At 41.2% G+C, this 26,652-nt stretch overlaps 1 protein-coding gene across 2 annotated transcripts; it reads left to right on the top strand.

Moving 5' to 3' along the window:
• Positions 1-16,699: 16,699 nt before the first annotated feature.
• On the top strand, positions 16,700-20,626 carry LOC110510185 (T-cell surface antigen CD2). 2 transcript variants are annotated; one of them, XM_021591557.2, is made up of 6 exons: positions 16,700-16,889; positions 16,990-17,283; positions 17,894-18,148; positions 18,383-18,505; positions 19,439-19,540; positions 19,762-20,626. In XM_021591557.2, the coding sequence occupies exons 1-6, from the start codon at positions 16,802-16,804 to the stop codon at positions 19,839-19,841; spliced, it is 942 nt and encodes a 313-aa protein (XP_021447232.2). In that variant the 5' UTR covers positions 16,700-16,801; the 3' UTR covers positions 19,842-20,626. The 2 variants fall into 2 exon arrangements, with proteins under 2 accessions (XP_021447232.2, XP_021447233.2); XM_021591558.2 differs by having other exon boundaries at positions 16,702-16,889; positions 17,150-17,283.
• Positions 20,627-26,652: the final 6,026 nt, after the last annotated feature.

Raw genomic sequence — 26,652 nt, 5'->3', positions numbered from 1 at the left:
AGGATGACATCTTATCAGATGTAAATATAATTGAATAAATACATTTGTTTGATAAATAATCCTCCTCAGTTTCTCTTTGAGTAACATCATACACAAACTGCAGCAAAAGTACTCCCACATGAAACAAGTAAACAGCAGATGGTTATGTATTGAAATAGAAAAACACTCACATGAGTATGTACTGTAAATATCCCCAGCATTCATGCCACACCTCACCAGAACTCTTCCTTTAGATGTGTTTACTCAGGTTACAGTAAAGTTAGTAGCAGAAGTGCTTCTTTCAGGAAAGAGTAAAAGGCATCTTGACCTCTGTTCAGACCTGATGCCCTTCTCAAAACCTATGTATAGCTTACTCATACGATTGAGGCCCAGTTTAATTGCTTAGATACCTGTCCGCAAATAGAAACATCTCAGTTGTAACCAAACTAGCAAGATGTGTTTTTCAGTAGTCAGTCCTTGCAGTGCATGTTCTCAGCAAACAGAGCTGTGGTAAATGTGGCTATTGGTGAGTCTGTTCTGAAAACAGTTTGATGTGTTTCATCAGAATAAGGGAAGTTAAACTAGACCCAGAGTGTAAAATGCATCTCCTGGCCAGCAGGTAATTATTATTATTACTAACAATATGGTTTCGGTGAAGTTCAGTCCTAAACTTGGTCTTTGCACCTGCATAAGAATATATTAAATATCTGTCAAAGTTAAATAGCAGAAGATAAAGTATCATTCAAATAACACAGATATTTTCAAATATTATAGCTTAGGGCATACAGTAGGCAAGTGTCAGCACCAACTGAGTCAAGGTCTGTGCTCTGCCAGGAAGCCTTGATAAGCACATCAGGTTCAGGCAATTAAGGTGGTCATCAGTGAGTGTCCCAGCCATGAGGCCTTTTAGTTGCTCACAAGTGTCAAAGCTGTGTTGACAGTAGTAGCAGCAGGAACTGTCAGGGCGAGGTAGCTTCCATGGGAGGAAATGATGACTGTGCTTGAATCCAAAAGTGTGGCAAGTGAAGTGTGTGATAACAAATGGAAAATAGTGAAATCAAAAAAGTTGTAGTAGAAGACAAGGTCCGGTCCAATAATGCATTTCTTATTGGACTGCGTTTTTTGGGACAAGTAGATTCATTTGGGAAATCCATTTGTAATATCGAGGACTGTGAAGAAAGCAGTGGGAAATGTGGATCCAATCAAGGTGACTAAAAGGGGCCTTGTGTTGGTTAAATGTTTTGGAAAAAGAACAGAAGAAGCTGCACTGGACCTGGATAAATTGTCCACGTCAGAAGTAACAGGGTGCCAAAGGAGTTATAGCTGAGTCTCATTGGATATAGATGATGAGTACCTTAGTCACAACATCCCAGAAGTGGTCAGTGCACATCGCCTGACCCATATGGTAAATGGAAGGAAGGAGAAAAGCCTATTGATATTATTGTTATTTGAGGAGACTCTACCTGCATATGTGAAGCTTGGATATGTGAGGTTTGCGGTGAGGGAAATTGTGTCAAAACCGTTATAGTGTGGAAATTGTAAAGGATATGGTCACGTGTCAAATGTTTGCAGACGGGGAAGTATGATATTGAAGAATCTGTTACTGGAAAATGTTGGACCTGTTGTGGGGACCATACTACGGACTTCCTTGAGTGCCCTGTAAAGTTGAATGAGGTCGAGGTGTCAAGGATCAGGGCTGCTCAGAGGATCTCCTATGAGTAGGTGGTGAAGAGAGTCGAAGGGGCAAGGGGAAATAGTGTTGAAGATGGCGTTGGATGCATTGCAAACAGTTGTTTTAAGTATATCGGGTGATCAAATCAAGTTTTATTGGTCACATACACATGGTTAGCAGTTGTTAACATGAGTGTAGTGAAATGCTTGTTTTTCTAGTTCCGGCCGCGCAGTAATATCTAACAAGTAATCTAACAATTTCACAACAACTACCTTACACACACAAGTGTGAAGGAATGGTTAAGAATATGTACATATAATACAATGCTCAAAAAAATAAAGGGAACACTTAAACAACACAATGTAACTCCAAGTCAATCACACTTCTGTAAATTCAAAAAGTCCACTTAGGAAGCAACACTGACTGACAATAAATTTCACATGCTGTTGTGCAAATGGAATAGACAACTGGTGGAAATTATAGGCAATTAGCAAGACACCCCCAATAAAGGAGTGGTTCTGCAGGTGGTGACCACAGACCACTTCTCACTTCCTATGCTTCCTGGCTGATGTTTTGGTCACTTTTGAATGCTGGCGATGCTTTCACTCTAGTGGTAGCATGAGACAGCTCAATGCGAGCTGTGGCAAGAAGGTTTGCTGTGTCTGTCAGCGTAATGTCCAGAGCATGGAGGCGCTACCAGGAGACAGGCCAGTACATCAGGAGATGTGGAGGAGGCCCGTAGGAGGGCAACAACACAAGCATCTGGACCGCTACCTCCACCTTTGAGCAAGGAGGAGCAGGAGGAGCACTGCCAGAGCCCTGCAAAATGACCTCCAGCAGGCCACAAATGTGCATGTGTCTGCTCAAACGGTCAGAAACAGACTCCATGAGGGTGGTATGAGGGCCCGACGTCCACAGGTGGGGGTTGGGCTTACAGCCCAACACCGTGCAGGACGTTTGGCATTTGCCAGAGAACACCAAGATTGGCAAATTCGCCACTGGCGCCCTGTGCTTTCACAGATGAAAGCAGGTTCACACTGAGCACGTGACAGACGTGACAGAGTCTGGAGACGCCATGGAGAACGTTCTGCTGCCTGCAACATCCTCCAGCATGACCGGTTGGCGGTGGGTCAGTCATGGTGTGGGGTGGCATTTCTTTGGGGGGCCACACAGCCCTCTATGTGCTCGCCAGAGGTAGCCTGACTGCCATTAGGTACCGAGATGAGATCCCCAGATCCCTTGTGAGACCATATGCTGGTGCGGTTGGCTCTGGGTTCCTCATAATGCAAGACATGTGGCTGGAGTGTGTCAGCAGTTCCTGCAAGAGGAAGGCATTGATGCTATGGACTGGCACGCCCGTTCCCCAGACCTGAATCCAATTGAGCACATCTGGGACATCATGTCTCGCTCCACAGACTGTCCAGGAGTTGGCGGATGCTTTAGTCCAGGTCTGGGAGGAGATCCCTCAGGAGACCATCCGCCACCTCATCAGGAGCATGCCCAGGCGTTGTAGTGAGGTCATACAGGCACGTGGAGGCCACACACACTACTGAGCCTCATTTTGACTTGTTTTAAGGACATTACATTGAAGTTGGATCAGTCTGTAGTGTGGTTTTCCAATTTAATTTTGAGTGTGACTCCAAATCCAGACCTCCATGGGTTGATAAATTTGATTTCCATTGATAATTGTTGTGTGATTTTGTTGTCAGCACATTCAACTATGTAAAGAAAACAGTATTTAATAAGAATATTTAATTCATTCAGATCTAGGATGTGTTATTTTAGTGTTCCCTTTATTTTTTTGAGCAGTGTATATGGATGAGCGATGGCTGAACGGCATAGGCAAGATGCAGTAGATGGTATAGAGTACAGTATATACACATGAGATGAGTAATGTATGGTATGTAAACATTATATAAAGTGGCATTGTTAAAGTGACTAGTGATACATTTATTACATCCATTTATTAATTATTAAAGTCGCTAGAGAATGAGTATTTATGTTGGCAGAAGCCACTCAATGTTAGTGATGGCTGTTTAACAGATGGCTGTTTAACAGTCTGATGGCCTTGAGATAGCAGTGTTTCAGTTTCTCGGCCACAGCTTTGATGTACCTCTACTGACCGCGACTTCTGGATGAAAGCGGGGTGAACAGGCAGTGGCTTGGGTGGTTGTTGTCATTGATAATCTTTTTGGCCTTCCTGTGACATCGGGTGATGCGTTGTGCAGACCTCACTACCCTCTGGAGAGCCTTACGGTTGTGGGCGGAGCAGTTGCCATGCCATGCGGTGATACAGCCCGACAGGATGCTCTCGATTGTGCATCTGTAAAAGTTTGCGTGTGTTTTTGGTGACAAGCTAAATTTCTTCAGCCTCCTGAGGTTGAAGAGGCGCTGCTGCTCCTTCTTCACAACGCTGTCTGTGTGGGTGGACCAATTCAGTTTGTCTGTGATGTGTACGCCGAGGAACTTAAAACTTTCTACCTTCTTCAGTCAGTCAGCCAGGGGCCGCCAGTGCCGCCAGTGCCGCCAGTCAGCCAGGGGCCGCCAGTGCCGCCAGTCAGCCAGGGGCCGCCAGTGCCGCCAGTCAGCCAGGGGCCGCCAGTCAGCCAGGGACCGCCAGTGCCGCCAGTCAGCCAGGGGCCGCCAGAGCCCCTCAGCCCAGAGGCGCCAGAGCTTCCGCCCCTCTGCCCAGAGCTTCCGCCCCTCTGCCCAGATCTTCCGCCCCTCTGCCCAGAGCTTCCGCCCCTCTGCCCAGAGCTTCCGCCCCTCTGCCCAGAGCTTCCGCCCCTCTGCCCCGAGCAGCCGCCCCTCTGCCCCGAGCAGCCGCCCCTCTGCCCCGAGCAGCCGCCCCTCTGCCCCGAGCAGCCGCCCCTCTGCCCCGAGCTGCCGCCCCTCTGCCCCGAGCTGCCGCCCCTCTGCCCCGAGCTGCCGCCCCTCTGCCCCGAGCTGCCGCCCCTCTGTCCATTGAGAAGGGTCGCCGTGGTTAGGAGGCCACGGAAGCAGACAATAAAGCGGACTAAGACTATGTGAAAGTGGGGGCCACGTCCAGCAACAGAGCCGCCACCGCGGACAGATGCCCACCCAGACCCTCCCCAATAGGTTCAGGTTTTGCGGCCGGAGTCCGCACCTTGGGGGGGGGGGGGGGGGGGGGGTACTGTCACACCCTGACCATGTTTTGCTTTGTATGTTTCTATGTTTTGGTTGGTCAGGGTGTGAGCTGAGTGGGCATTCTATGTTACGTGTCTAGTTTGTCTAGTTCTATGTTTGGCCTGATATGGTTCTCAATCAGAGGCAGGTGTTCGTCATTGTCTCTGATTGGGAACCATATTTAGGTAGCCTGTTTGGTGTTGGGTTTTGGTGGGTGATTGTCCTTAGTGTCCTGATGTCCGTGTTCTGTGTTTATGTGCACGAGTATTAGGCTGTTTCGGTTTTCGTTACGTTTATTGTTTTGTAGTGTTTGTATTTAGATTCGTGTTGCTTCAGTTTAATAAACATGGATCGCAATCTACACGTCGCATTTTGGTCCGACTCTCCTTCTACCGAAGAAAGCCGTTACAGTAGACCCTGCCACATACGTCTCTTGTCTGGGCCGTTGAATTGCGACACTACTTTTTCTCTATACTGATGCTTAGTTTGTTTGATTGCCTTGCGGAGGGAATAGCTACACTGTTTGTATTCGGTCATGTTTCTGGTCACCTTGCCATGATTAATAAAAGCAGTGGTCGGCGCTTTCTGTTTTGCGCAAAAGCTGCCATCAAGCCACAGTTTCTGGTTGGGGAAGGATTTAATGGTCACGTGGGTAACACATCACCGATGCACTTGCTAATAAACTCACTCACCGAATCAGCGTATACTTCAATGTTATTGTCCGAAGCTATCCGGAACATATCCCAGTCCACGTGATCGAAGCAATCTTGAAGCGTGGAATCCGATTGGTCGGACCAGCGTTGAACAGACCTGATCACGGGCATCTCCTGTTTTAGTTTCTTTTTATAGGCTGGGAGCAAGGCTGGGAGCAAAATGGAGTCGTCGTCAGATTTGCCGAAAGGAGGGCGAGGGAGGACTTTGTATGCATCACGGAAAATAGAGTAGCAATGATCCAGGGTGTGGCCAGCACGGGTTGTGCATTCAATATGCTGCAAAAAAATTTGGCAGCCTTGTTTTCAGATTAGCCTTGTTAAAATCCCCAGCTACAATAAATGCATCCTCTTGATATGTGGTTTCAAGTTTACATAGAGTCCAATGAAGTTCTTTCAGGGCTATTGGGGTGTCTGCTTGGGGGGGATATACACGGCTGTGATAATAATCTAAGAGAATTCTCTTGGTAGATAATGCTGTCGTCATTTGATCGTAAGGAATTCTAGGTCAGTTGAACAAAAGGACTTGAGTTCCTGTATGTACTCACACCACGACTCGTTAATCATAAGGCATACACCCCCGCCCTTCTTCTTACCAAAGAGATGTTTTTTTCTGTTGGTGCAATGCATGAAGAAATGGGGTGGCTGTACCGACTCTGATAACGTATCCAGAGTGAGCCATGTTTCCGTGAAACAAAGAATGTTACAATCTCTGATGTCTCTCTGGAAGGCAACCCTTGCTCGAATTTTGTATACCTTGTTGTCAAGAGACTGGACATTGGCAAGTAGTATACTCGGGAGCGGTGGGCGGTGTGCCCGTCTACGGAGCCTGACCAGAAGACGGCTCCGCCTGACCCTTCTGCTGCGCCGTTGTTTTGGGTCGCCCACTGGGATCCGTTTCAGGAAAGTGGCATTCCTGGTCGTAATGTTGGTAAGCTGACGTTGCTCTTTTTTCCAGTTCCTCCAGGCTGTATGTAATAAGATTTCCTGGGGTAACAGTGTAAGAAATAATAAGTTAAAAAAAAACTAAATACTGCATAGTTTCCTAAGAATGCAAAGCGAGGCGTCCATCTCTGTCGGCGCCATACACTCATTGTGAAGAAGGTGGATTCCGTTGCATGTAAAAACACATTGATTAATTGTACAGCACAAGTGTCTAAGAAGTCAAAGAAGCTAGATATCCTTATAGCTGCAGCAATGATGTTTTTGGGGACCAATACTTTTTATTTTTTATTTCACCTTTAATTAACCAGGTAGTTCAGTTGAGAACAAGTTCCCATTTACAACTGTGACCTGGCCGAGATAAAGCAAAGCAGAAATGCTTACTTACGAGCCCTTTCTCAACAATGCAGAGTTAAAAAGGAAATGGTAGCACAATAAAATAACAACATCGAAGCTACGGTTGAAGTCGGAAGTTTACATACACTTAGCTAAAACTCGTTATTCAACCACTCCACAAATTACTTGTTAATTAACAAACTATAGTTTTGGCAAGTCGGTTAGGACATCTACTTTGTGCATGACACAAGTCTTTTTTCCAACAATTGTTTACAGACAGATTATTTAACTTATAATTCACTGTATCACAATTCCAGTGGGTCAGAAGTTTACATACACTAAATTAACTGTGCCTTTAAACAACTTGGAAAATTCCAGAAAATTATGTCATGGCTTTAGAAGCTTCTAATAGGCTAATTGACATAATTTGAGTCAATAAGAGGTGTACCTGTGAATGTATTTCAAGGCCTACCTTCAGACTCAGTGACTCTTTGCTTGACGTCATGGGAAAATCAAAAGAAATCAGCGAAGACCTCAGAAAAAAATGGTAGACCTCCACAAGTCTGGTTCATCCTTGAGAGCAATTTCCACACGCCTGAAGGTACCACGCTCATCTGTACAAACAATAGTATGCAAGTATAAACACCATGGGACCACGCAGCCATCATACCGCTTGTCAGGTTCTGACCTTAGTTCCTTTATTATGTCTTTGTGTTAGTTTGGTCAGGGTGTGAGTTGGGGTGGGTAGTCTATGTTCTTTTGTCTATGTTGTATTTCTGTGTTTGGCCTGGTATGGTGCTCAATCAGAGGCAGCTGTTGATCGGCAGCTGTTGATAGCCTGTGTTCCCCATTTTGGTTGTGGGTGATTGTTTTCTGTTTTGTGCATATTCCTTACAGAACTGTTTCGTTTTCACTCTTTATTATTTTTGTCATTTCAGTGTTCAGTTTATTTTGTTTATTAAAATGAACACTTACCACGCTGCACCTTGGTCCTCTTGTCCTTCACCAGACGAAAACCGTTACACCGCTCAGGAAGGAGATATATTCTGTCTCCTAGAGATGAATATACTTTGGTGCGAGAAGGGAATCAATCCAAGAACAACAGCAAACAACCTTGTGAAGATGCTGGAGGAAACAGGTACAAAAGTACAGTGCCTTGCGAAAGTATTCGGCCCCCTTGAACTTTGCGACCTTTTGCCACATTTCAGGCTTTAAACATAAAGATATAAAACTGTATTTTTTTGTGAAGAATCAACAACAAGTGGGACACAATCATGAAGTGGAACGACATTTATTGGATATTTCAAACTTTTTTAACAAATCAAAAACTGAAAAATTGGGCGTGCAAAATTATTCAGCCCCTTTACTTTCAGTGCAGCAAACTCTCTCCAGAAGTTCAGTGAGGATCTCTGAATGATCCAATGTTGACCTAAATGACTAATGATGATAACTACAATCCACCTGTGTGTAATCAAGTCTCCGTATAAATGCACCTGCACTGTGATAGTCTCAGAGGTCTGTTAAAAGCGCAGAGAGCATCATGAAGAACAAGGAACACACCAGGCAGGTCCGAGATACTGTTGTGAAGAAGTTTAAAGCCGGATTTGGATACAAAAAGATTTCCCAAGCTTTAAACATCCCAAGGAGCACTGTGCAAGCGATAATATTGGAGTATCAGACCACTGCAAATCTACCAAGACATGGCCGTCCCTCTAAACTTTCAGCTCATACAAGGAGAAGACTGATCAGAGATGCAGCCAAGAGGCCCATGATCACTCTGGATGAACTGCAGAGATCTACAGCTGAGGTGGGAGACTCTGTCCATAGGACAACAATCAGTCGTATATTGCACAAATCTGGCCTTTATGGAAGAGTGGCAAGAAGAAAGCCATTTCTTAAAGATATCCATAAAAAGTGTTGTTTAAAGTTTGCCACAAGCCACCTGGGAGACACACCAAACATGTGGAAGAAGGTGCTCTGGTCAGATGAAACCAAAATTGAACTTTTTGGCAACAATGCAAAAACGTTATGTTTGGCGTAAAAGCAACACAGCTGAACACACCATCCCCACTGTCAAACATGGTGGTGGCAGCATCATGGTTTGGGCCTGCTTTTCTTCAGCAGGGACAGGGAAGATGGTTAAAATTGATGGGAAGATGGATGGAGCCAAATACAGGACCATTCTGGAAGAAAACCTGATGGAGTCTGCAAAAGACCTGAGACTGGGACGGAGATTTGTCTTCCAACAAGACAATGATCCAAAATAAAGCAAAATCTACAATGGAATGGTTCAAAAATAAACATATCCAGGTGTTAGAATGGCCAAGTCAAAGTCCAGACCTGAATCCAATCGAGAATCTGTGGAAAGAACTGAAAACTGCTGTTCACAAATGCTCTCCATCCAACCTCACTGAGCTCGAGCTGTTTTGCAAGAAGGAATGGGAAAAAATGTCAGTCTCTCAATGTGCAAAACTGATAGAGACATACCCCAAGCGACTTACAGCTGTAATCGCAGCAAAAGGTGGCGCTACAAAGTATTAACTTAAGGGGGCTGAATCATTTTGCACGCCCAATTTTTCCGTTTTTGATTTGTTAAAAAAGTTTGAAATATCCAATAAATGTCGTTCCACTTCATGATTGTGTCCCACTTGTTGTTGATTCTTCACAAAAAATACAGTTTTATATCTTTATGTTTGAAGCCTGAAATGTGGCAAAAGGTCGCAAAGTTCAAGGGGGCTGAATATTTTCGCAAGGCACTGTAACTGATCACTCGTTAGCTTGAGAAACCCCCCCACTATCCTCTACCTCTGCACAAAACACTGCTGGCTCAAACTATGACTATGACCCCATTGTCAAAATCCTTACACCAAGCAGAACCAATAAACCAACGTACGGAAGTTCCAATTAGCCACTGCTAACTAACCAATACATGCAGGCGTTCCAAGGCCCAGAGATACCAGACAAAATTTGTCAGGCCATGCACAAAAGCTACAAATCATACCGCTAGGCTAGTGGCTAGCTGTTGCTAACACAAACAGAGTCCTCCACTGCAAACAATATAGAATCGTTGGGACATCCCTTGGATGTCACAAAATGGTTGCCTAAAATCGGATGGTCCCAGGGAGGTCCCAGAGGACATTTTTAGGATGATCTTCGGAACTTGTGTCATGGTCCCCTGAATGTTCTTGGGATGCTGTGTCATGCGATGAGACAAGATAGGAGCTACTAAACAATTGGATACCACGAAAACAGGGTAAAAATTTTTTTTTTAAATACCCTGTCTTAGGTCAGTTAGGATCATTACTTTATTTTAATAATGTGAAATGTCTGAATAATAGTAAAGAGAATGATTTTATTTCAGCTTTGATTTCATCACATTCCCAGTGGGTCTGAAGTTTACATACACTCAACTAATATTTAGTAGCATTGCCCTGAATTTTTTTTACTTGGGTCAACATTTCAGGGTAGCCTTCCACAATAGGTTGGGTGAATTTTGGCCCATTCCTCCTGACAGAGCTGGTGTAAGTGAGTCAGGTTTGTAGGCCTTCTTGCTCGCACACGCTTTTTCAGTTCTGCCCACAATTTTTCTATAGGATTGAGGATTCATGGCTTTGTGATGGCCACTCCAATACCTTGACTTTGTTGTCCTTATTAAGCCATTTTGTCACAACTTTGGAAGAATGCTTGGCGTCATTGTCCATTTGGAAGACCCATTTGCGACCAAGCTTTAACTTCCTGACTGATGTCTTGAGATGTTGCTTCAATATATCTACGTAATTTTACTTCCTCATGATCCCATTTATTTTATGAAGTGCACCAGTCCCTCCTGCAGCAAAGCACCCTCACAACATGATGCTGCCACCCCCGTGCTTCACGGGTGGGATGGTGTTCTTCGGCTTGCAAGCCTCCCCCTTTTTCCTCCAAACATAACAATGGTCATTATGGCCAAACATTTATATTTTTGTTTCATTAGAGCAGAGGACATTTCTCCAAAAAAGTACTATCTTTGTCCCCATGTGCATTTGCAAACCGTAGTCTGGCTATTTTATGGTGGTTTTTGAGTAATGGCTTCTTCATTGCTGAGCGGTCTTTCAGGTTATGTCAATATATAGGACTCGTTTTACTGTGGATATAGATACAGTGCCTTGCGAAAATATTCGCCCCCCTTGAACTTTGCGACCTTTTGCCACATTTCAGGCTTCAAACATAAAGATATAAAACTGTATTTTTTTGTGAAGAATCAACAACAAGTGGGACACAATCATGAAGTGGAACGACATTTATTGGATATTTCAAACTTTTTTAACAAATCAAAAACTGAAAAATTGGGCGTGCAAAATTATTCAGCCCCCTTAAGTTAATACTTTGTAGCGCCACATTTTGCTGCGATTACAGCTGTAAGTCGCTTGGGGTATGTCTCTATCAGTTTTGCACATTGAGAGACTGACATTTTTTCCCATTCCTTCTTGCAAAACAGCTCGAGCTCAGTGAGGTTGGATGGAGAGCATTTGTGAACAGCAGTTTTCAGTTCTTTCCACAGATTCTCGATTGGATTCAGGTCTGGACTTTGACTTGGCCATTCTAACACCTGGATATGTTTATTTTTGAACCATTCCATTGTAGATTTTGCTTTATTTTGGATCATTGTCTTGTTGGAAGACAAATCTCCGTCCCAGTCTCAGGTCTTTTGCAGACTCCATCAGGTTTTCTTCCAGAATGGTCCTGTATTTGGCTCCATCCATCTTCCCATCAATTTTAACCATCTTCCCTGTCCCTGCTGAAGAAAAGCAGGCCCAAACCATGATGCTGCCACCACCATGTTTGACAGTGGGGATGGTGTGTTCAGCTGTGTTGCTTTTACGCCAAACATAACGTTTTGCATTGTTGCCAAAAAGTTCAATTTTGGTTTCATCTGACCAGAGCACCTTCTTCCACATGTTTGGTGTGTCTCCCAGGTGGCTTGTGGCAAACTTTAAACAACACTTTTATGGATATCTTTAAGAAATGGCTTTCTTCTTGCCACTCTTCCATAAAGGCCAGATTTGTGCAATATACGACTGATTGTTGTCCTATGGACAGAGTCTCCCACCTCAGCTGTAGATCTCTGCAGTTCATCCAGAGTGATCATGGGCCTCTTGGCTGCATCTCTGATCAGTCTTCTCCTTGTATGAGCTGAAAGTTTAGAGGGACGGCCATGTCTTGGTAGATTTGCAGTGGTCTGATACTCCAATATTATCGCTTGCACAGTGCTCCTTGGGATGTTTAAAGCTTGGGAAATCTTTTTGTATCCAAATCCGGCTTTAAACTTCTTCACAACAGTATCTCGGACCTGCCTGGTGTGTTCCTTGTTCTTCATGATGCTCTCTGCACTTTTAACAGACCTCTGAGACTATCACAGTGCAGGTGCATTGATACGGAGACTTGATTACACACAGGTGGATTGTAGTTATCATCATTAGTCATTTAGGTCAACATTGGATCATTCAGAGATCCTCACTGAACTTCTGGAGAGAGTTTGCTGCACTGAAAGTAAAGGGGCTGAATAATTTTGCACGCCCAATTTTTCAGTTTTTGATTTGTTAAAAAAGTTTGAAATATCCAATAAATGTCGTTCCACTTCATGATTGTGTCCCACTTGTTGTTGATTCTTCACAAAAAAATACAGTTTTATATCTTTATGTTTGAAGCCTGAAATGTGGCAAAAGGTCGCAAAGTTCAAGGGGGCCGAATACTTTCGCAAGGCACTGTATTTCAGGTGGCAGAAATGCTGTAACCAAACTATCAAAATGTGTTTTTCAATGTGTTTTTCAAAATGTGTTTTTCATTTGCAGTCCATGTTCTCAGCAGACAGAGAGCTGTGGTAAAAGTGTCTAACTGTGGTGACTCGGTTCTGAACATAAGTCTGATGCGCTTCGTCAGAGCGAGGGGAAACGACAGAGGTTATACTAGTGGAACATGCATTGTGTGGCTTAGCAGGTTATTATTGTTTTGTAAGGTTCAGTCTTATGGTCTGCTCTTTACACTGGTATAAGAATAGGTTAAATATACAGTTCCAGTCATAAGTTTGGACACAACTACTCATTCAATGGTTTTTCTTTATTTGGACTATTTTCTCCAATGTAGAATAATAGTGAAGACATCAAAACTATGAAATAACACATATGGGATCATGTAGTAACCAAAAAAGTCTGGATATTTTGTGTGTGGATATTTTATATTTGAGATTTTTCAAAGTAACCACAGATGACAGCCTTGATAACAGCTTTGCACACTCTTGGCATTCTCTATGCCAGATTCACCTGGAATGCTTTTCCAACAGTCTTGAAGGAGTTCCCACATATGCTGAGCACTTGTTGGCTGCTTTTCCTTCACTCTGCGGTCCAACTCATCCCAAACCATCTCAATTGGGTTAAGGTCATGTTACGCCTGCTCCCTCCCCCCCTTCCTGGTGCCCGAAGGCGCCAGGCTCTCCAACATTATGCACTCCTGCAACATCGGTACAAGTATCAGCGTATTATTGGACCCACCTGGACTCAATCTCCTGTTTATTACTTCCCCTATATTTGTCAGTTCCCCATCTCTGTTCCCCACTGCTGCATTAACATTCCTGCCATTTTGTTACCCGTGTGCTAACGCTGTTCCTTTTTTGTTCCGTGTCTGTTCCTCATTAAATGTTTGACTCCATGTACCTGCTTTTTGACTCCAGTGTCAGTCCTTACAGGTCGGGTGATTGTGGAAGCCAGGTCATCTGATGCAACACTCCATCACTCTCCTTCTTGGTAAGATAGCCCTTACACAACCTGGAGGTGTGTTGGGTCATTGTCTTGTCAAAAATCAAATGATAGCCCCACTAAGCTCAAACCAGATGGGATGGCGGATCGCTGCAGAATTCTGTGGTAGCCATGCTGGTTAAGTGTGCCTTGAATTCTAAATAAATCACAGACAATGTCACCAGCAAAGCACCCCCACACCATCACACCTCCTCCTCACCTCCTACACATGCGGAGATCATTTTTTTGTTTACTACATGATTCTATATGTGTTAATTCATAGTTTGGATGTCTTTACTATTATTCTTCAAGAAAAAGCGTTGAATGAGTAGGTGTGTCCAAACGTTTGACTGGTACTGTAGGTCTAAATAACTGACTAGACATGTTAGAGGCACACGTTCTGCTCCTATGACATTGTCTTCATTCTTGTGTAGGTCTCATTCTTTCTATTATTCTTTTTTAAACACTTGAAACAGACACTATTTGATATAAAGGACTTTTAAAGAGAGCAGACGGTCACCCATAATTTGTAATTATTGTGCAGGCAGCAGAGGAATGACCCCCCTGATAATTATTGTTCTGGTGTTGACAACAACAGAAGGTAAGACGTTATATTACAGGGTATTATGGTATCTACCTCTTACATGTTTAGCCACGGTAAGAAACAAAATGGTTTTGTACCTCTGAAAATCTAGACATTTTTTAAATAATAATATTGATTATATTTGATGGTCCCTAAATGTACCTACCACAAACATAAATTTAGCAAAAACAAAAAACGGTTTTGTATCTCTGAAAACAGATTTTCTTCAATGGTCACTAATTGTGATTTCTTATTATTGTGATTGATATTACAATTTATTTATATAATGCTATCTTATTTATTTAACCAGGCTAGTCAGTTAAGAACACATTCTTATTTACAATGACTGCCTACCCCAGCAAAACCCAGTTGACACTGGGCCAATTGTGCGCATCCCTATGGGACTCCCAATCACAGTCTGGAATCAAACCAGGATCTATAATTACGTCCCTAGCACTGAGATGCAGTGCCTTAGACTGTTGCGCCACTTGGGAGCCCTAAATATTTAAATATAGATATTTCAGAATATCAAATGTAACATAGAAATGATTATTACATGCTGAGTTCTGTAATAATATATATGCTCCACAGTTAGTGCAACGATCTGTAATCTCACTGAGGAGAGTAGAGATTATCAATGTTATGCGGCTCTGGGAGAATCCATGTCATTCCACCTGACTGCAAGCACAAGTGATGAAAAAATTACATTGAAGAAAGGTGCTAAACGTATTCTGAACTTCCAAACTGGAGAAGACTGGAGATCTAAATTGCATCAGGATTATGTGAATCGTTCTGAGTTCTTTAATAATGGAACATTCAGACTGGACAGAGTTACAGAGGAAGACTCTGGAGATTACCAATTGGAAACATATAATTCAGAGGGAGTAGTGTTGCACAAAGTCAACATGCTACTTGAGATAAAAGGTACAGAACCTTTTTTGTTTACCAATCATCCTGCATCCATCCTGGTTGTGAGGGAGATCATTGAAAGACCATAATATTGCCAGTGTTTTGTTCGATCATGCTACATGGCAGTAAGGTCTCTGTGTTTGTGTCTGTCAGCCCCGGTGTCAGAGCCAGTGTTGTCTCACCTCTGTCTGCCTCATGGAGAAACCGTGCTCACATGCTCCTCAGAGGGAGATGGTCTTCAGTACAGCTGGACCCTGAATGGCCAGAATCTGACCAGGAGTGTTGCCTATGACCACCACCAGAACAGTGTCATACTGAAGAGTGATGTGACAGGAACTCTGACCTGTATGGTTCAGAATAAAGTCAGCAGCAGCAACTCTACTATTCATCTTCCGGCCTGCCAAGGTAATGTCAGGACAGTTTCATTCCCACTTTGTGACTTGCCTGATTCCCACTTTGTGACTTGCCTCACATTTAAATTAATTCTTCTCACTGAAATCTGTTTCTCTTTTCAGCTTTGTATGAATTTTGCATGAAAAAGTGACCACAAGATCAATGTTTTGACAAGAAGCACGTTTTGAGATTGTGGAAATTACTTTAAGTACTGTATCAGATGACTTTCAAAATAGCATAAGTATGCCTTTTTCTAAATATTTAATTTAGGTGATATTTTGCAGCATCGTACCTTTTTAATTGAACTTTTTTATATAGATGACTCATATCTGATGTACTATACGGAAATAAATACTGTTGTTTTATAAGTAATCTCCTTCAGTTTCTTTTAAAGTTGGAAGCAGAAGTGCCTCTTTCAGGGAGGAATCAGCATGACCTCTATTCAAAGCAGAAAAACACATCCAGGTTTCTCATTTTGCACTATTCCAGTTTACAACCTATTGCTTCAACCTCAGTTGTAGCCAAACTATCAAGATCAAGACAATGAAACGCCTTCCATTGCATCGTTTATTGTCTTTTCAGAAATAACTGATTTTGAAACATGTAGATAAGAAAATAGGACTGATACTTTGCATTGCAAGTACACCGTTTTAGCAAGCTGTGGTAAAGTGGCTAACTGATGTGAAAATGAAACGGTCTGATGCGCATCAACAGAGCAAGGCAAACCACAGAAGTTAAACTAGGCCCAGAGTGTAAAATGCATTGGGTACTTTAGCAGGTAAAAATTCTATATTTTATATAAAGTGGTTAATGAGTGTGCTTTGCAGAGTAGCTCAAAAATAAACGATACAACATGTATATGAACAGCATCCCGCTGCCACACCTATTAGTGTTTCTACAGCTCAGTAGCTCAGCCTGGCCTGTGATCAGCCTGCTCTTCATGGAGAGAAGAAGAAGTGTTATTGTGTTGTTGACTGTACGTTTGTTTATCCCATGTGTCACTCTGTGTTGTTTTTGTCACACTGCTTTGCTTTATCTTGGCCAGGTCGCAGTTGTAAATGAGAACTTGTTCTCAACTAGCCTACCTGGTTAAGTAATGGTGAAATAATGTACATATTTTTAAAAGTGAAAACATGAGTAGGACAAGGAGGTGAGTTGACATTGTTTACAGTGTGTCTCGTTGTAAGCACAATTTTTTTTTTACATTTCTCTGTTCAGTGAGTGAAACTTGTAGAACGCTTGAACCCATATGCTGTGGTTTCATGACTAGTTGGCCATTTCCCCATAGCAGGAAACAGAACTGTCTGAGCGTAATGACAACTACACATTCATTTCATGCCAAACTTTCTAGTTTACAAACATGTCCTCACCCCATACTCTGAGAGTTTTAACATCTACTGGTGGGCTTCCCATGTGGATGATGCTTCTTCACCTCGACATAAGCTATGGTAAGTAGGCTGAATAGGTTTTCTTGATAAGTAAAAAAAATATTTTAAACAATAGTTTTTTGCGCATCTATTTTAAAGCATTGAAATGCTTTATTTTCAGTTGTTGCAGAAGACATCAGAGTAGTTGGACGTGTAGGAAACTCCATATTCCTTCACCCTAAAATGCACTTACACGCCAAGATCTCTGACATAAGATGGAAACATGATAATACAGATATGTTAATAGCTAGAAATGGTACGCTTGTTAATTTAATGGATAGGTGTGAGATCTTTCTAAATGGTTCACTGAAGTTTCAAGAAGGACTGAAAAGAGACAGTGGAAATTATACTGTTCAACAATACAGTGAAAATGGAGGCTGTTTATCCGAGCAGCACATTGAGCTCAGTATTCTAGGTGAGTTGTTTGAAATTACACAATTCTTCAATTTGTCAGGGAAGTTTTAGCACAAACATACACGTCTATGTTGATTAAAGAGGCAATCTGCAATTCGACCAATAACAGTGTCCACCCAGCCATTGTTTTGGTAAACAGCTGAGGGATGGGGTTCCACTCTCCATCTGAGGGATGGAGTTCCACTCTCTATCCACTCTCAAATTCAGACTGAGCTATGGATGCACAATATCAAGATTATTGTTTCAACAATTTTTTGAAGCTATACAGTTTGTTTACAATCACATTGTTTATAAACAATGGAGTAAAACAGGCTTATATATTGGTTTCTGGTGTGGTACAACAGTTGAACTAAGCTCATGAGGCATTTATAAGTAATATTCTTCAAGAATCAATGGGTATATCATTAATTTAAGTCCAAACATTGATGTACCCGCTTGCAAATTGCCCCTTTAATGTAATTTCAGTTGTTATTTTATTTTGGCTTTCGTTCATTTATTGTTAATTTATTTGCATCGTTTTGACTGAAAATAATATTCTCTGTTGTAGCTTGTTGATTGACTTTGCACTGTGTGAGTGTATATTTGTGTGACATGATTGATTTACATTTCAGAACCTGTTTCCAAACCAAAGGTGAGAACCTCCTGTACTTTTGATGGGAGAGTTGTTCTGACCTGCTCTGTTGATAAAGGAGACAGAGTTGTGATGATCTGGACCGAGCAGCCATTTGCCTGGACAGGGTCCAATCAGACCCTGGGCTCAGGTCCTGTTCTATTCCTGGACAGCCATACGCCTGGAAACCTGACCTGTGTGGCAATGAACGAAATAAGTGAGGAAGGCTTCAGCCCAGTTGTCCCAACATGCAGAGGTACAGTAACTCCTCATGGACTTTCTGCATACTATTGGTCCAGAACCGTTCTCTCTGGACAGTACAGTAGACCAGCCCATTACTTGTCCTTTAATTGAGTAGCACAGTATGTATGGAACCAAGCTTTGAAGGCACAAATATGAATCAGGGGATAGGGTACTACAGAACACAGTACCTTTTTAAAGATTCATGAATACATTTAGAATTAAACTGTGGCATTTGTTTCGGGAAAAGGTCACAGGTCAGCTGTGGCTGCATTTGGTCTCTTTGCATTTGCACTGACGACACTGGCCGTCGCCATTCTACATTTGAAGAAGAGGCGTCAGAAAAAGAGAAAAGGTCAAAGTCAGACTGAATGTAAGTATCTACTTTATGCGTTTTGTTGCATTTCTATGGAAAATCCACATGGTACATTTACATGGAACATTCACATGGAATATTCACATGGAACATTCACATGGAACATCACATGGAACATTCACATGAAACATTCACATGGAACATTCACATGGAACATTCACATGGAACATTCACATGGAACATTCACATGGTACATTTACATGGTACATTTACATGGAACATTCACATGGAATATTCACATGGAACATTCACATGGAACATCACATGGAACATTCACATGAAACATTCACATGGAACATTCACATGGAACATTCACATGGAACATTCACATGGAACATTCACATGGTACATTTACATGGTACATTTACATGGAACATTCACATGGAACATTCACATGGAAAATCCACATGGTACATTTACATGGAACATTCACATGGAACATTTACATGGAACATTCACATGAAAAATCCACATGGTACATTTACATGGAACATTCACATGGAACATTCACATGGAACATTCACATGGAACATTCACATGGTACATTTACATGGAACATTCACATGGAACATTCACATGGAACATTCACATGGTACATTTACATGGAACATTCACATGGAACATTTACATGGAAAATCCACATGGTACATTTACATGGAACATTCACATGGAACATTTACATGGAACATTCACATGAAAAATCCACATGGTACATTTACATGGAACATTCACATGGAACATTCACATGGAACATTCACATGGAACATTCACATGGAACATTCACATGGAACATTTACATGGAACATTCACATGGTACATTCAAAAGGAACATTCACATGGAACATTCACATTGAACATTTACATGGAACATTCACACGGAACATTCACATGGAACATTCCATTTCCCAAACTGCACTGTTGTGTGTTTAGATGTGGAGGAGAACAACTACATTGAGATGAGTGGGGATTTATGCAACAAATGGCCACAGGAGGAGACCACAATCCACCCGGACCAAGACACCTCCCATTACGGTAACTCACAGTAGAGAATGACACAGTACATTCCTATAACAGTTTATTAAGGGATAGTTAAGACTTAAAGTTAGTGCATTCATCTTAAGGTAGTTGGTGAGACAACCACATATCACAGTCATTTCATCATAGTTTGTGTACAGTAACAAGTGTTTTATTTTAACACCGCTTTATGATTATGAATGTATATTGTGTACGATGTTGAAATTGTCTTTCCGCAGAATTCTGCAGACCTCTTGCATCTGCTTCCAGCCAGAGAAAGGGACGACTATCACTGGAGTTGAATGATATCTATGTATGAAGAACAATGTGTTAATGGCATTTCAATAGCATCGATTTGTTTTCCAATGTGAAGTATGCACCTACGCACCATAATTACTGATCATTTTTTACAATTCATTATGGTGTTTTTCTGCGCTAGATGTAATTTTGTTGCATAGTCGTAGAGCCTAGAGAAGCGACATATAGGGCATTATTTCACCTGTATTTTGATATTGTATCATACCCGTACTGACTTCATTATCAGACTGGACCACTAGGTGGAAGCATTACAGTATGATAAAGAAACAGGGTGACGAGAGGTGAGAAGAAACATCACAGGATTACTGTCATTACATCAATAGTTTGTTTCAAAACATATGGACGCTGCTGGGACGACTGTAAATTATTCCATTTCAAACTGTTCTAGTTATTCTTGTCTAATGTTTGTTTAACTTCAAAATGTCCATATAAAAGACTCCTGAGTGGCACAGCGGTCTAAGGCACTGTTTCTCAGTGCTAGAGGTGTCACTACAGACCCTGGTTTGATTCCAGGCTGTATCACAACCGGCTGTTATTGGGAGTCCCATAGGGTGGTGCACAATTGGCACAGCCTTGTCTGGGTTAGGATTTGGCCGGGGTAGGCTGTCATTGTCAATAAGAATTTGTTCTTAACTGACTTTTCTAGATAAATAAATAGTATAGCCAGGGTTCTCTGTTTCTGGATAGCTACCCTCCTGTAGGTTTTCAATCCAAATCTCACTTAGCACACCTGATTCTACTAATTAGTTGGTTGATAATCAGAATCAGGTTAGTTACAACTGGGGTTGGAGTGGAAACCTACAGGAAGGTAGCTAGCTCTCCAGTAACAGGGTTGGAGTGGAAACCTACAGGAAGGTAGCTAGCTCTCCAGTAACAGGGTTGGAGTGGAAACCTACAGGAAGGTAGCTAGCTCTCCAGTAACAGGGTTGGAGTGGAAACCTACAGGAAGGTAGCTAGCTCTCCAGTAACAGGGTTGGAGTGGAAACCTACAGGAAGGTAGCTAGCTCTCCAGTAACAGGGTTGGAGAGCCCTGGCACTACATACTACACTCATTACATTGTTCAAGTCACCAGTCCAGTTTCATTACAGGTGATGTTAGAATGAAGAATGCAAAAACATGTAAATATTCTTACAAGTTTTTTTTAAAGTGTCAAATAAACTACATATGCATACATGTAATTGTTATATTTGTACTGTATGAATTGCAATGTCCTGAAGACAACACTAGCATAATGTCACCTATCTACAGTATATAGTCAATTCCCCAATTTTATTTACATTTTGGCACACAAAGTGTCATTTAGCAGTGTAGCAATGGCTCTAATCGCAAATTGATTTTCATTGCGGATCTTAGTAAATAGGTACAAGGACTTTATTACAAAGTACGTTTTGAGAAGACAACTTTCTTATCTTCTCAATGTAGTAAAGTACATATTTAGATTTATTTTGAACTAAAATAAATGTTTGGATAGGTAATTACATTTGCAGGTTATTTTTTCATGAAATAACTATGTAAATAATTAGTGGCTTAACTAGTTCACATCAATTGTAATAATGAAAGTAAATGTACTCATTTCAAAACACTTTATCCAATTGTGTTATTCTAAAATTTGTATAAAAAACATTAAGGTATTTCCAATTTATTTCCCTTGATCTTCAATAGACTTGTGTAATAAAGAAGGAAGAATGTATATTCTGCACATAATTAAATGATGATCTAATAGGGTGCAGGTAATGCTGTAGAAATAGCTATGGTCTTTGTAACTTCCAAATCTCAGGAAATATATGAAGATGAAAGAGTTGATCAATATTTTTCTAAATATATGCACCATAAAATACCTACTGAACTGGCTAGTGTTTTGGTAAATAAGCAATCAGTACTCCATTTTAATATATAATTTTTGGTATGATGTAACTAACGAACTAATTATATCCAAAGCAATGAATAATGATGTTTATATTTGGATTGTTACCATTTTGGGTTGTCTGCTTTGTAACAGACTGTAAAACCTGATTCCTCTAAGAAGGAAATGGACCTAGAACTCTCCCACTTCCTCTTACTGTCACATGACAACCAATAAACCTCATTGGACACCCAAGAGATGCCTGCATCTGTCACAGTAGCCTTACCCACATGTCCAGAAGAAGACACTCTACATCCACATTCTCAGAACGATGCAAATTTTGCAGGGAGAAGGCCAAATTAGCATATCTGGACAGTAGAGATCTGTTGCACAACCTTTAACACTACCTAATGAAGCATTATATTCTCAGGCAGTTATATTCCAACATACATTAAACAAAAATGCAAAACAACAACAACAACCTCCCGCTACCTGCCTTCCAGGTTTGTAGGTTCAGAGGCAAAAGGTAAGCATGCAATGGGTACTGGCTGAGGGCAATAATAGGCCCAATCTTTACAACCCACCCACCATGATTAAACTTTCCATAAACTATAGCTTTATGGCCTGGCTTTAGTTAATGATTCAACTGACAGGTGAGAAAGATCGACTGAATGTGCATGGCCAAAAGTCTGCATCGTTTACTTCATTTAAACAAAAATATAAACGCAACATGCAATCATTTCAAAGGTTTTACTGAATTACAGTTCATATAAGGAGATCAGTCTATTTAAATCAATTCATTAGGCCATAATATATGAAGTTCACGTGACTGGGCAGTGGAGCAGCCATGGGTGGGCCTGGGAGGGCGTAGGCGCACTGGGGAGCCAGGCCCAGACAATAAGAATGAGTTTTCAGAATGAAAATAAGAATTAATTTTCAGAAACAGACCTTATTTCAGACAGAATTACTCCTCAGCTTCATCAGCTGTCTGAGATGCTGATCTCAGACGATCCCGCAAGTGAAGAAACCGGATGTGGAGGACCTGGGCTTGTATGGTTACACGTGATCTGCGGTTGTGAGGCCGGTTGGTACTGCCAAATTCTCTAAAATGATGTTGGAGGCAACTTATGGTGGAGAAATTAACACTCAATTCTCTGGCAACAGCTCTGGTGGACATTTCTGCAGTCAGCATGCCAATTTCACATGTGCTTAAAACTTGAGACATCTGTGGCATTGTGTTGTGTGACAAAACTGCACATTTTAGAGAGAGGCCTTTTATTGTCCCCCAGCACAAGGTGGACCTGTATAATGATCATGCTGTTTAATCAACTTCTTCATATGCCACACCTATCAGGTGGGTGGATAATCTTGGCAAAGGATAAATGCTCTCTAACAGAGAGCATTTCAAACAAATTTGTGCACAAAATTTGAGAGAAATAAGCTGTTTGTGCGTTTGGAAAATTTTTTGGATCTTTTCTTTCAGCTCATGAAACATGGGACCAACACTTCACATGTCGATTATATTATCATTGCAGTCTGATAAACCCTATTGCCATTATGACGCAACATCACAATGTTACATTAGCCAGCCGCAGCAAAACAAAACACATCACATCTCAAATCTTAGTACATTTAAATTGTACGGTGTAAACGGTAATACGATTTGAAAACCACTCAATTATTGTTGGGCACTGTTGGAACCTACTTTTCCTTTTTTAGAGAACGGTGATTACCATGCATGGTAGGTATATCTCCTTAACATGCATTTTGTTCTTAACCTAGGAAAGTGATTTGGAAATATCTTTATATCAAACAGAAAATGTTCCCTTTTAATTTAAAAATAAATAAATATTAGGACTGAATACAGATGTTTAAATTATGTATCCATTTTTTTTATGTCAGTTTAGCAGTTCAGTGCTCCTGTAGATCCAAATATAATTATTTAACCAGCATTACAAGTTGTGATAATCTACAATGAACCATAACGACTACTATACAATATGTGTGGCTTTTTACAGCTCTCTCTACACATCGAGATGTAACCTACATCTGGAAATGTTGTGACAGCCTCTGATACCCCCGAGCCACTACTGAACTCATAGCCAAGCATATTCATCTGCCATAAATCCATAACCCCCCCCAGATAATCCCCCCCACTGTCAGTGATTCTCTATATTCAGACTGATTTGTCAGCCTGTCACAAATGCTGGCTGTGTGATGTCATTGGTCTCTTAAAATAAATGTTTAACACCTTCATGTATATGGAAATTTGTTTTGGAATTATGCCTCATGTAAACACTGAAATCACGTTAGCTAAATGTAAGGCATTACAGTCCTATTGAATATTTTTGTAGGACCACTGGATAAAAACTAATAACACATCCGTGTGAATGCGGCAACAATAAAACAGATAACATCCTGGGGATACATTGTAATACATGTTTTAAATACTTGCAGCCCCCAGTTTACTTTACGGTATTGTGGCATGGTCTCTGAATAATGTTTGTTGTACAAGAATGTTGAAAGATTAGAGAATCCACTGGTGCTGTTAAGTACTGGAGATGCATACGACTACAAACCAATATTATTAAAACAATATATCAACATTGTATAAACATTGTAGACAAAAATCAACCTGTTAACTAAGTTGTATAAATACATTTAAAAAACTAGCAGCCTAGCACGGTGACATGATATTAACAGCTGATGGTTGTGTTATTTAATCATAATTATTACATTTTTGCACAAGTACAGTTAAATGCCTTTCTTGCGAGCTCTAAACCCAGCAATCCAGTAATCAATAACAAAGTAGTACAAAAAAATGACAAATTAGAACAAAAACAAGAGAAAGAAAATTAAGAACACAAGAAAGTAAGTAAGAATACTATATACAGGGTCAGTTCAAATACACAGTATAACAGATGCCTACCCTTCTTTGCAATACCCTGTTACATTCTGAGTTTGTCATATATATAGTCATATACAGTGCCTTGCGAAAGTATTTGGCCCCCTTGAACTTTGCGACCTTTGCCACATTTCAGGCTTCAAACATAAAGATATAAAACTGTATTTTTTTGTGAAGAATCAACAACAAGTGGGACACAATCATGAAGTGGAACGACATTTATTGGACATTTCAAACTTTTTTAACAAATCAAAAACTGAAAAATTGGGCGTGCAAAATTATTCATCCCCCGTAAGTTAATACTTTGTAGCGCCACCTTTTGCTGCGATTACAGCTGTAAGTTGCTTGGGGTATGTCTCTATCAGTTTTGCACATCGAGAGACTGACATTTTTTCCCATTCCTCCTTGCAAAACAGCTCGAGCTCAGTGAGGTTGGATGGAGAGCATTTGTGAACAGCAGTTTTCAGTTCTTTCCACAGATTCTCGATTGGATTCAGGTCTGGACTTTGACTTGGCCATTCTAACACCTGGATATGTTTATTTTTGAACCATTCCATTGTAGATTTTGCTTTATGTTTTGGATCATTGTCTTGTTGGAAGACAAATCTCCGTCCCAGTCTCAGGTCTTTTGCAGACTCCATCAGGTTTTCTTCCAGAATGGTCCTGTATTTGGCTCCATCCATCTTCCCATACATTTTAACCATCTTCCCTGTCCCTGCTGAAGAAAAGCAGGCCCAAACCATGATGCTGCCACCACCATGTTTGACAGTGGGTATGGTGTGTTCAGGGTGATGAGCTGTGTTGCTTTTACGCCAAACATAACGTTTTGCATTGTTGCCAAAAAGTTCAATTTTGGTTTCATCTGACCAGAGCACCTTCTTCCACATGTTTGGTGTGTCTCCCAGGTGGCTTGTGGCAAACTTTAAACAACACTTTTATGGATATCTTTAAGAAATGGCTTTCTTCTTGCCACTCTTCCATAAAGGCCAGATTTGTGCAATATACGACTGATTGTTGTCCTATGGACAGAGTCTCCCACCTCAGCTGTAGATCTCTGCAGTTCATCCAGAGTGATCATGGGCCTCTTGGCTGCATCTCTTATCAGTCTTCTCCTTGTATGAGCTGAAAGTTTAGAGGGACGGCCAGGTCTTGGTAGATTTGCAGTGGTCTGATACTCCTTCCATTTCAATATTATCGCTTGCACAGTGCTCCTTGGGATGTTTAAAGCTTGGGAAATCTTTTTGTATCCAAATCCGGCTTTAAACTTCTTCACAACAGTATCTCGGACCTGCCTGGTGTGTTCCTTGTTCTTCATGATGCTCTACGCTTTTAACGGACCTTTGAGACTATCACAGTGCAGGTGCATTTATACGGAGACTTGATTACACACAGGTGGATTGTATTTATCATCATTAGTCATTTAGGTCAACATTGGATCATTCAGAGATCCTCACTGAACTTCTGAAGAGAGTTTGCTGCACTGAAAGTAAAGGGGCTGAATAATTTTGCACGCCCAATTTTTCAGTTTTTGATTTGTTAAAAAAGTTTGAAATATCCAATAAATGTCGTTCCACTTCATGATTTTGTCCCACTTGTTGTTGATTCTTCACAAAAAAATACAGTTTAATATCTTTATGTTTGAAGCCTGAAATGTGGCAAAAGGTCGCAAAGTTCAAGGGGGCCGAATACTTTCGCAAGGCACTGTATATATAGCTATAACCACTGAGAAGTTTCCTTCTCATCCCAGAAGGTATATTACAGCTGACTATAAATGCCATGAACCTTACTTGATCTATAGCCTACTGTATATGCTTTGTGATCTTTAGTTTTAAGGCTGGTTTACAGACATTTACATTTTAGCAGACAGTCCTATAGGGTGCTTGCTCATGGGCACATCAACAGATTTTTCACTTAGTTAGCTCAGGGATTCAAACTAAAAACCTTTCTGTTTCTGCCCCAATGGTCTTAACCGCTAGGCTACCTGCTGCCAGACATTTGGTAGACACTTTAATCCAGGATGATTTACAGTGGTGAGAGCATATCATTTCGTATTTTGCTTATAC

The sequence above is a fragment of the Oncorhynchus mykiss genome, chromosome Y (assembly GCF_013265735.2).
Source record: "Oncorhynchus mykiss isolate Arlee chromosome Y, USDA_OmykA_1.1, whole genome shotgun sequence".
Classification (NCBI taxonomy): Eukaryota; Metazoa; Chordata; class Actinopteri; order Salmoniformes; family Salmonidae; genus Oncorhynchus; species Oncorhynchus mykiss.
This window is presented reverse-complemented; position numbering and strand designations above follow the sequence as displayed.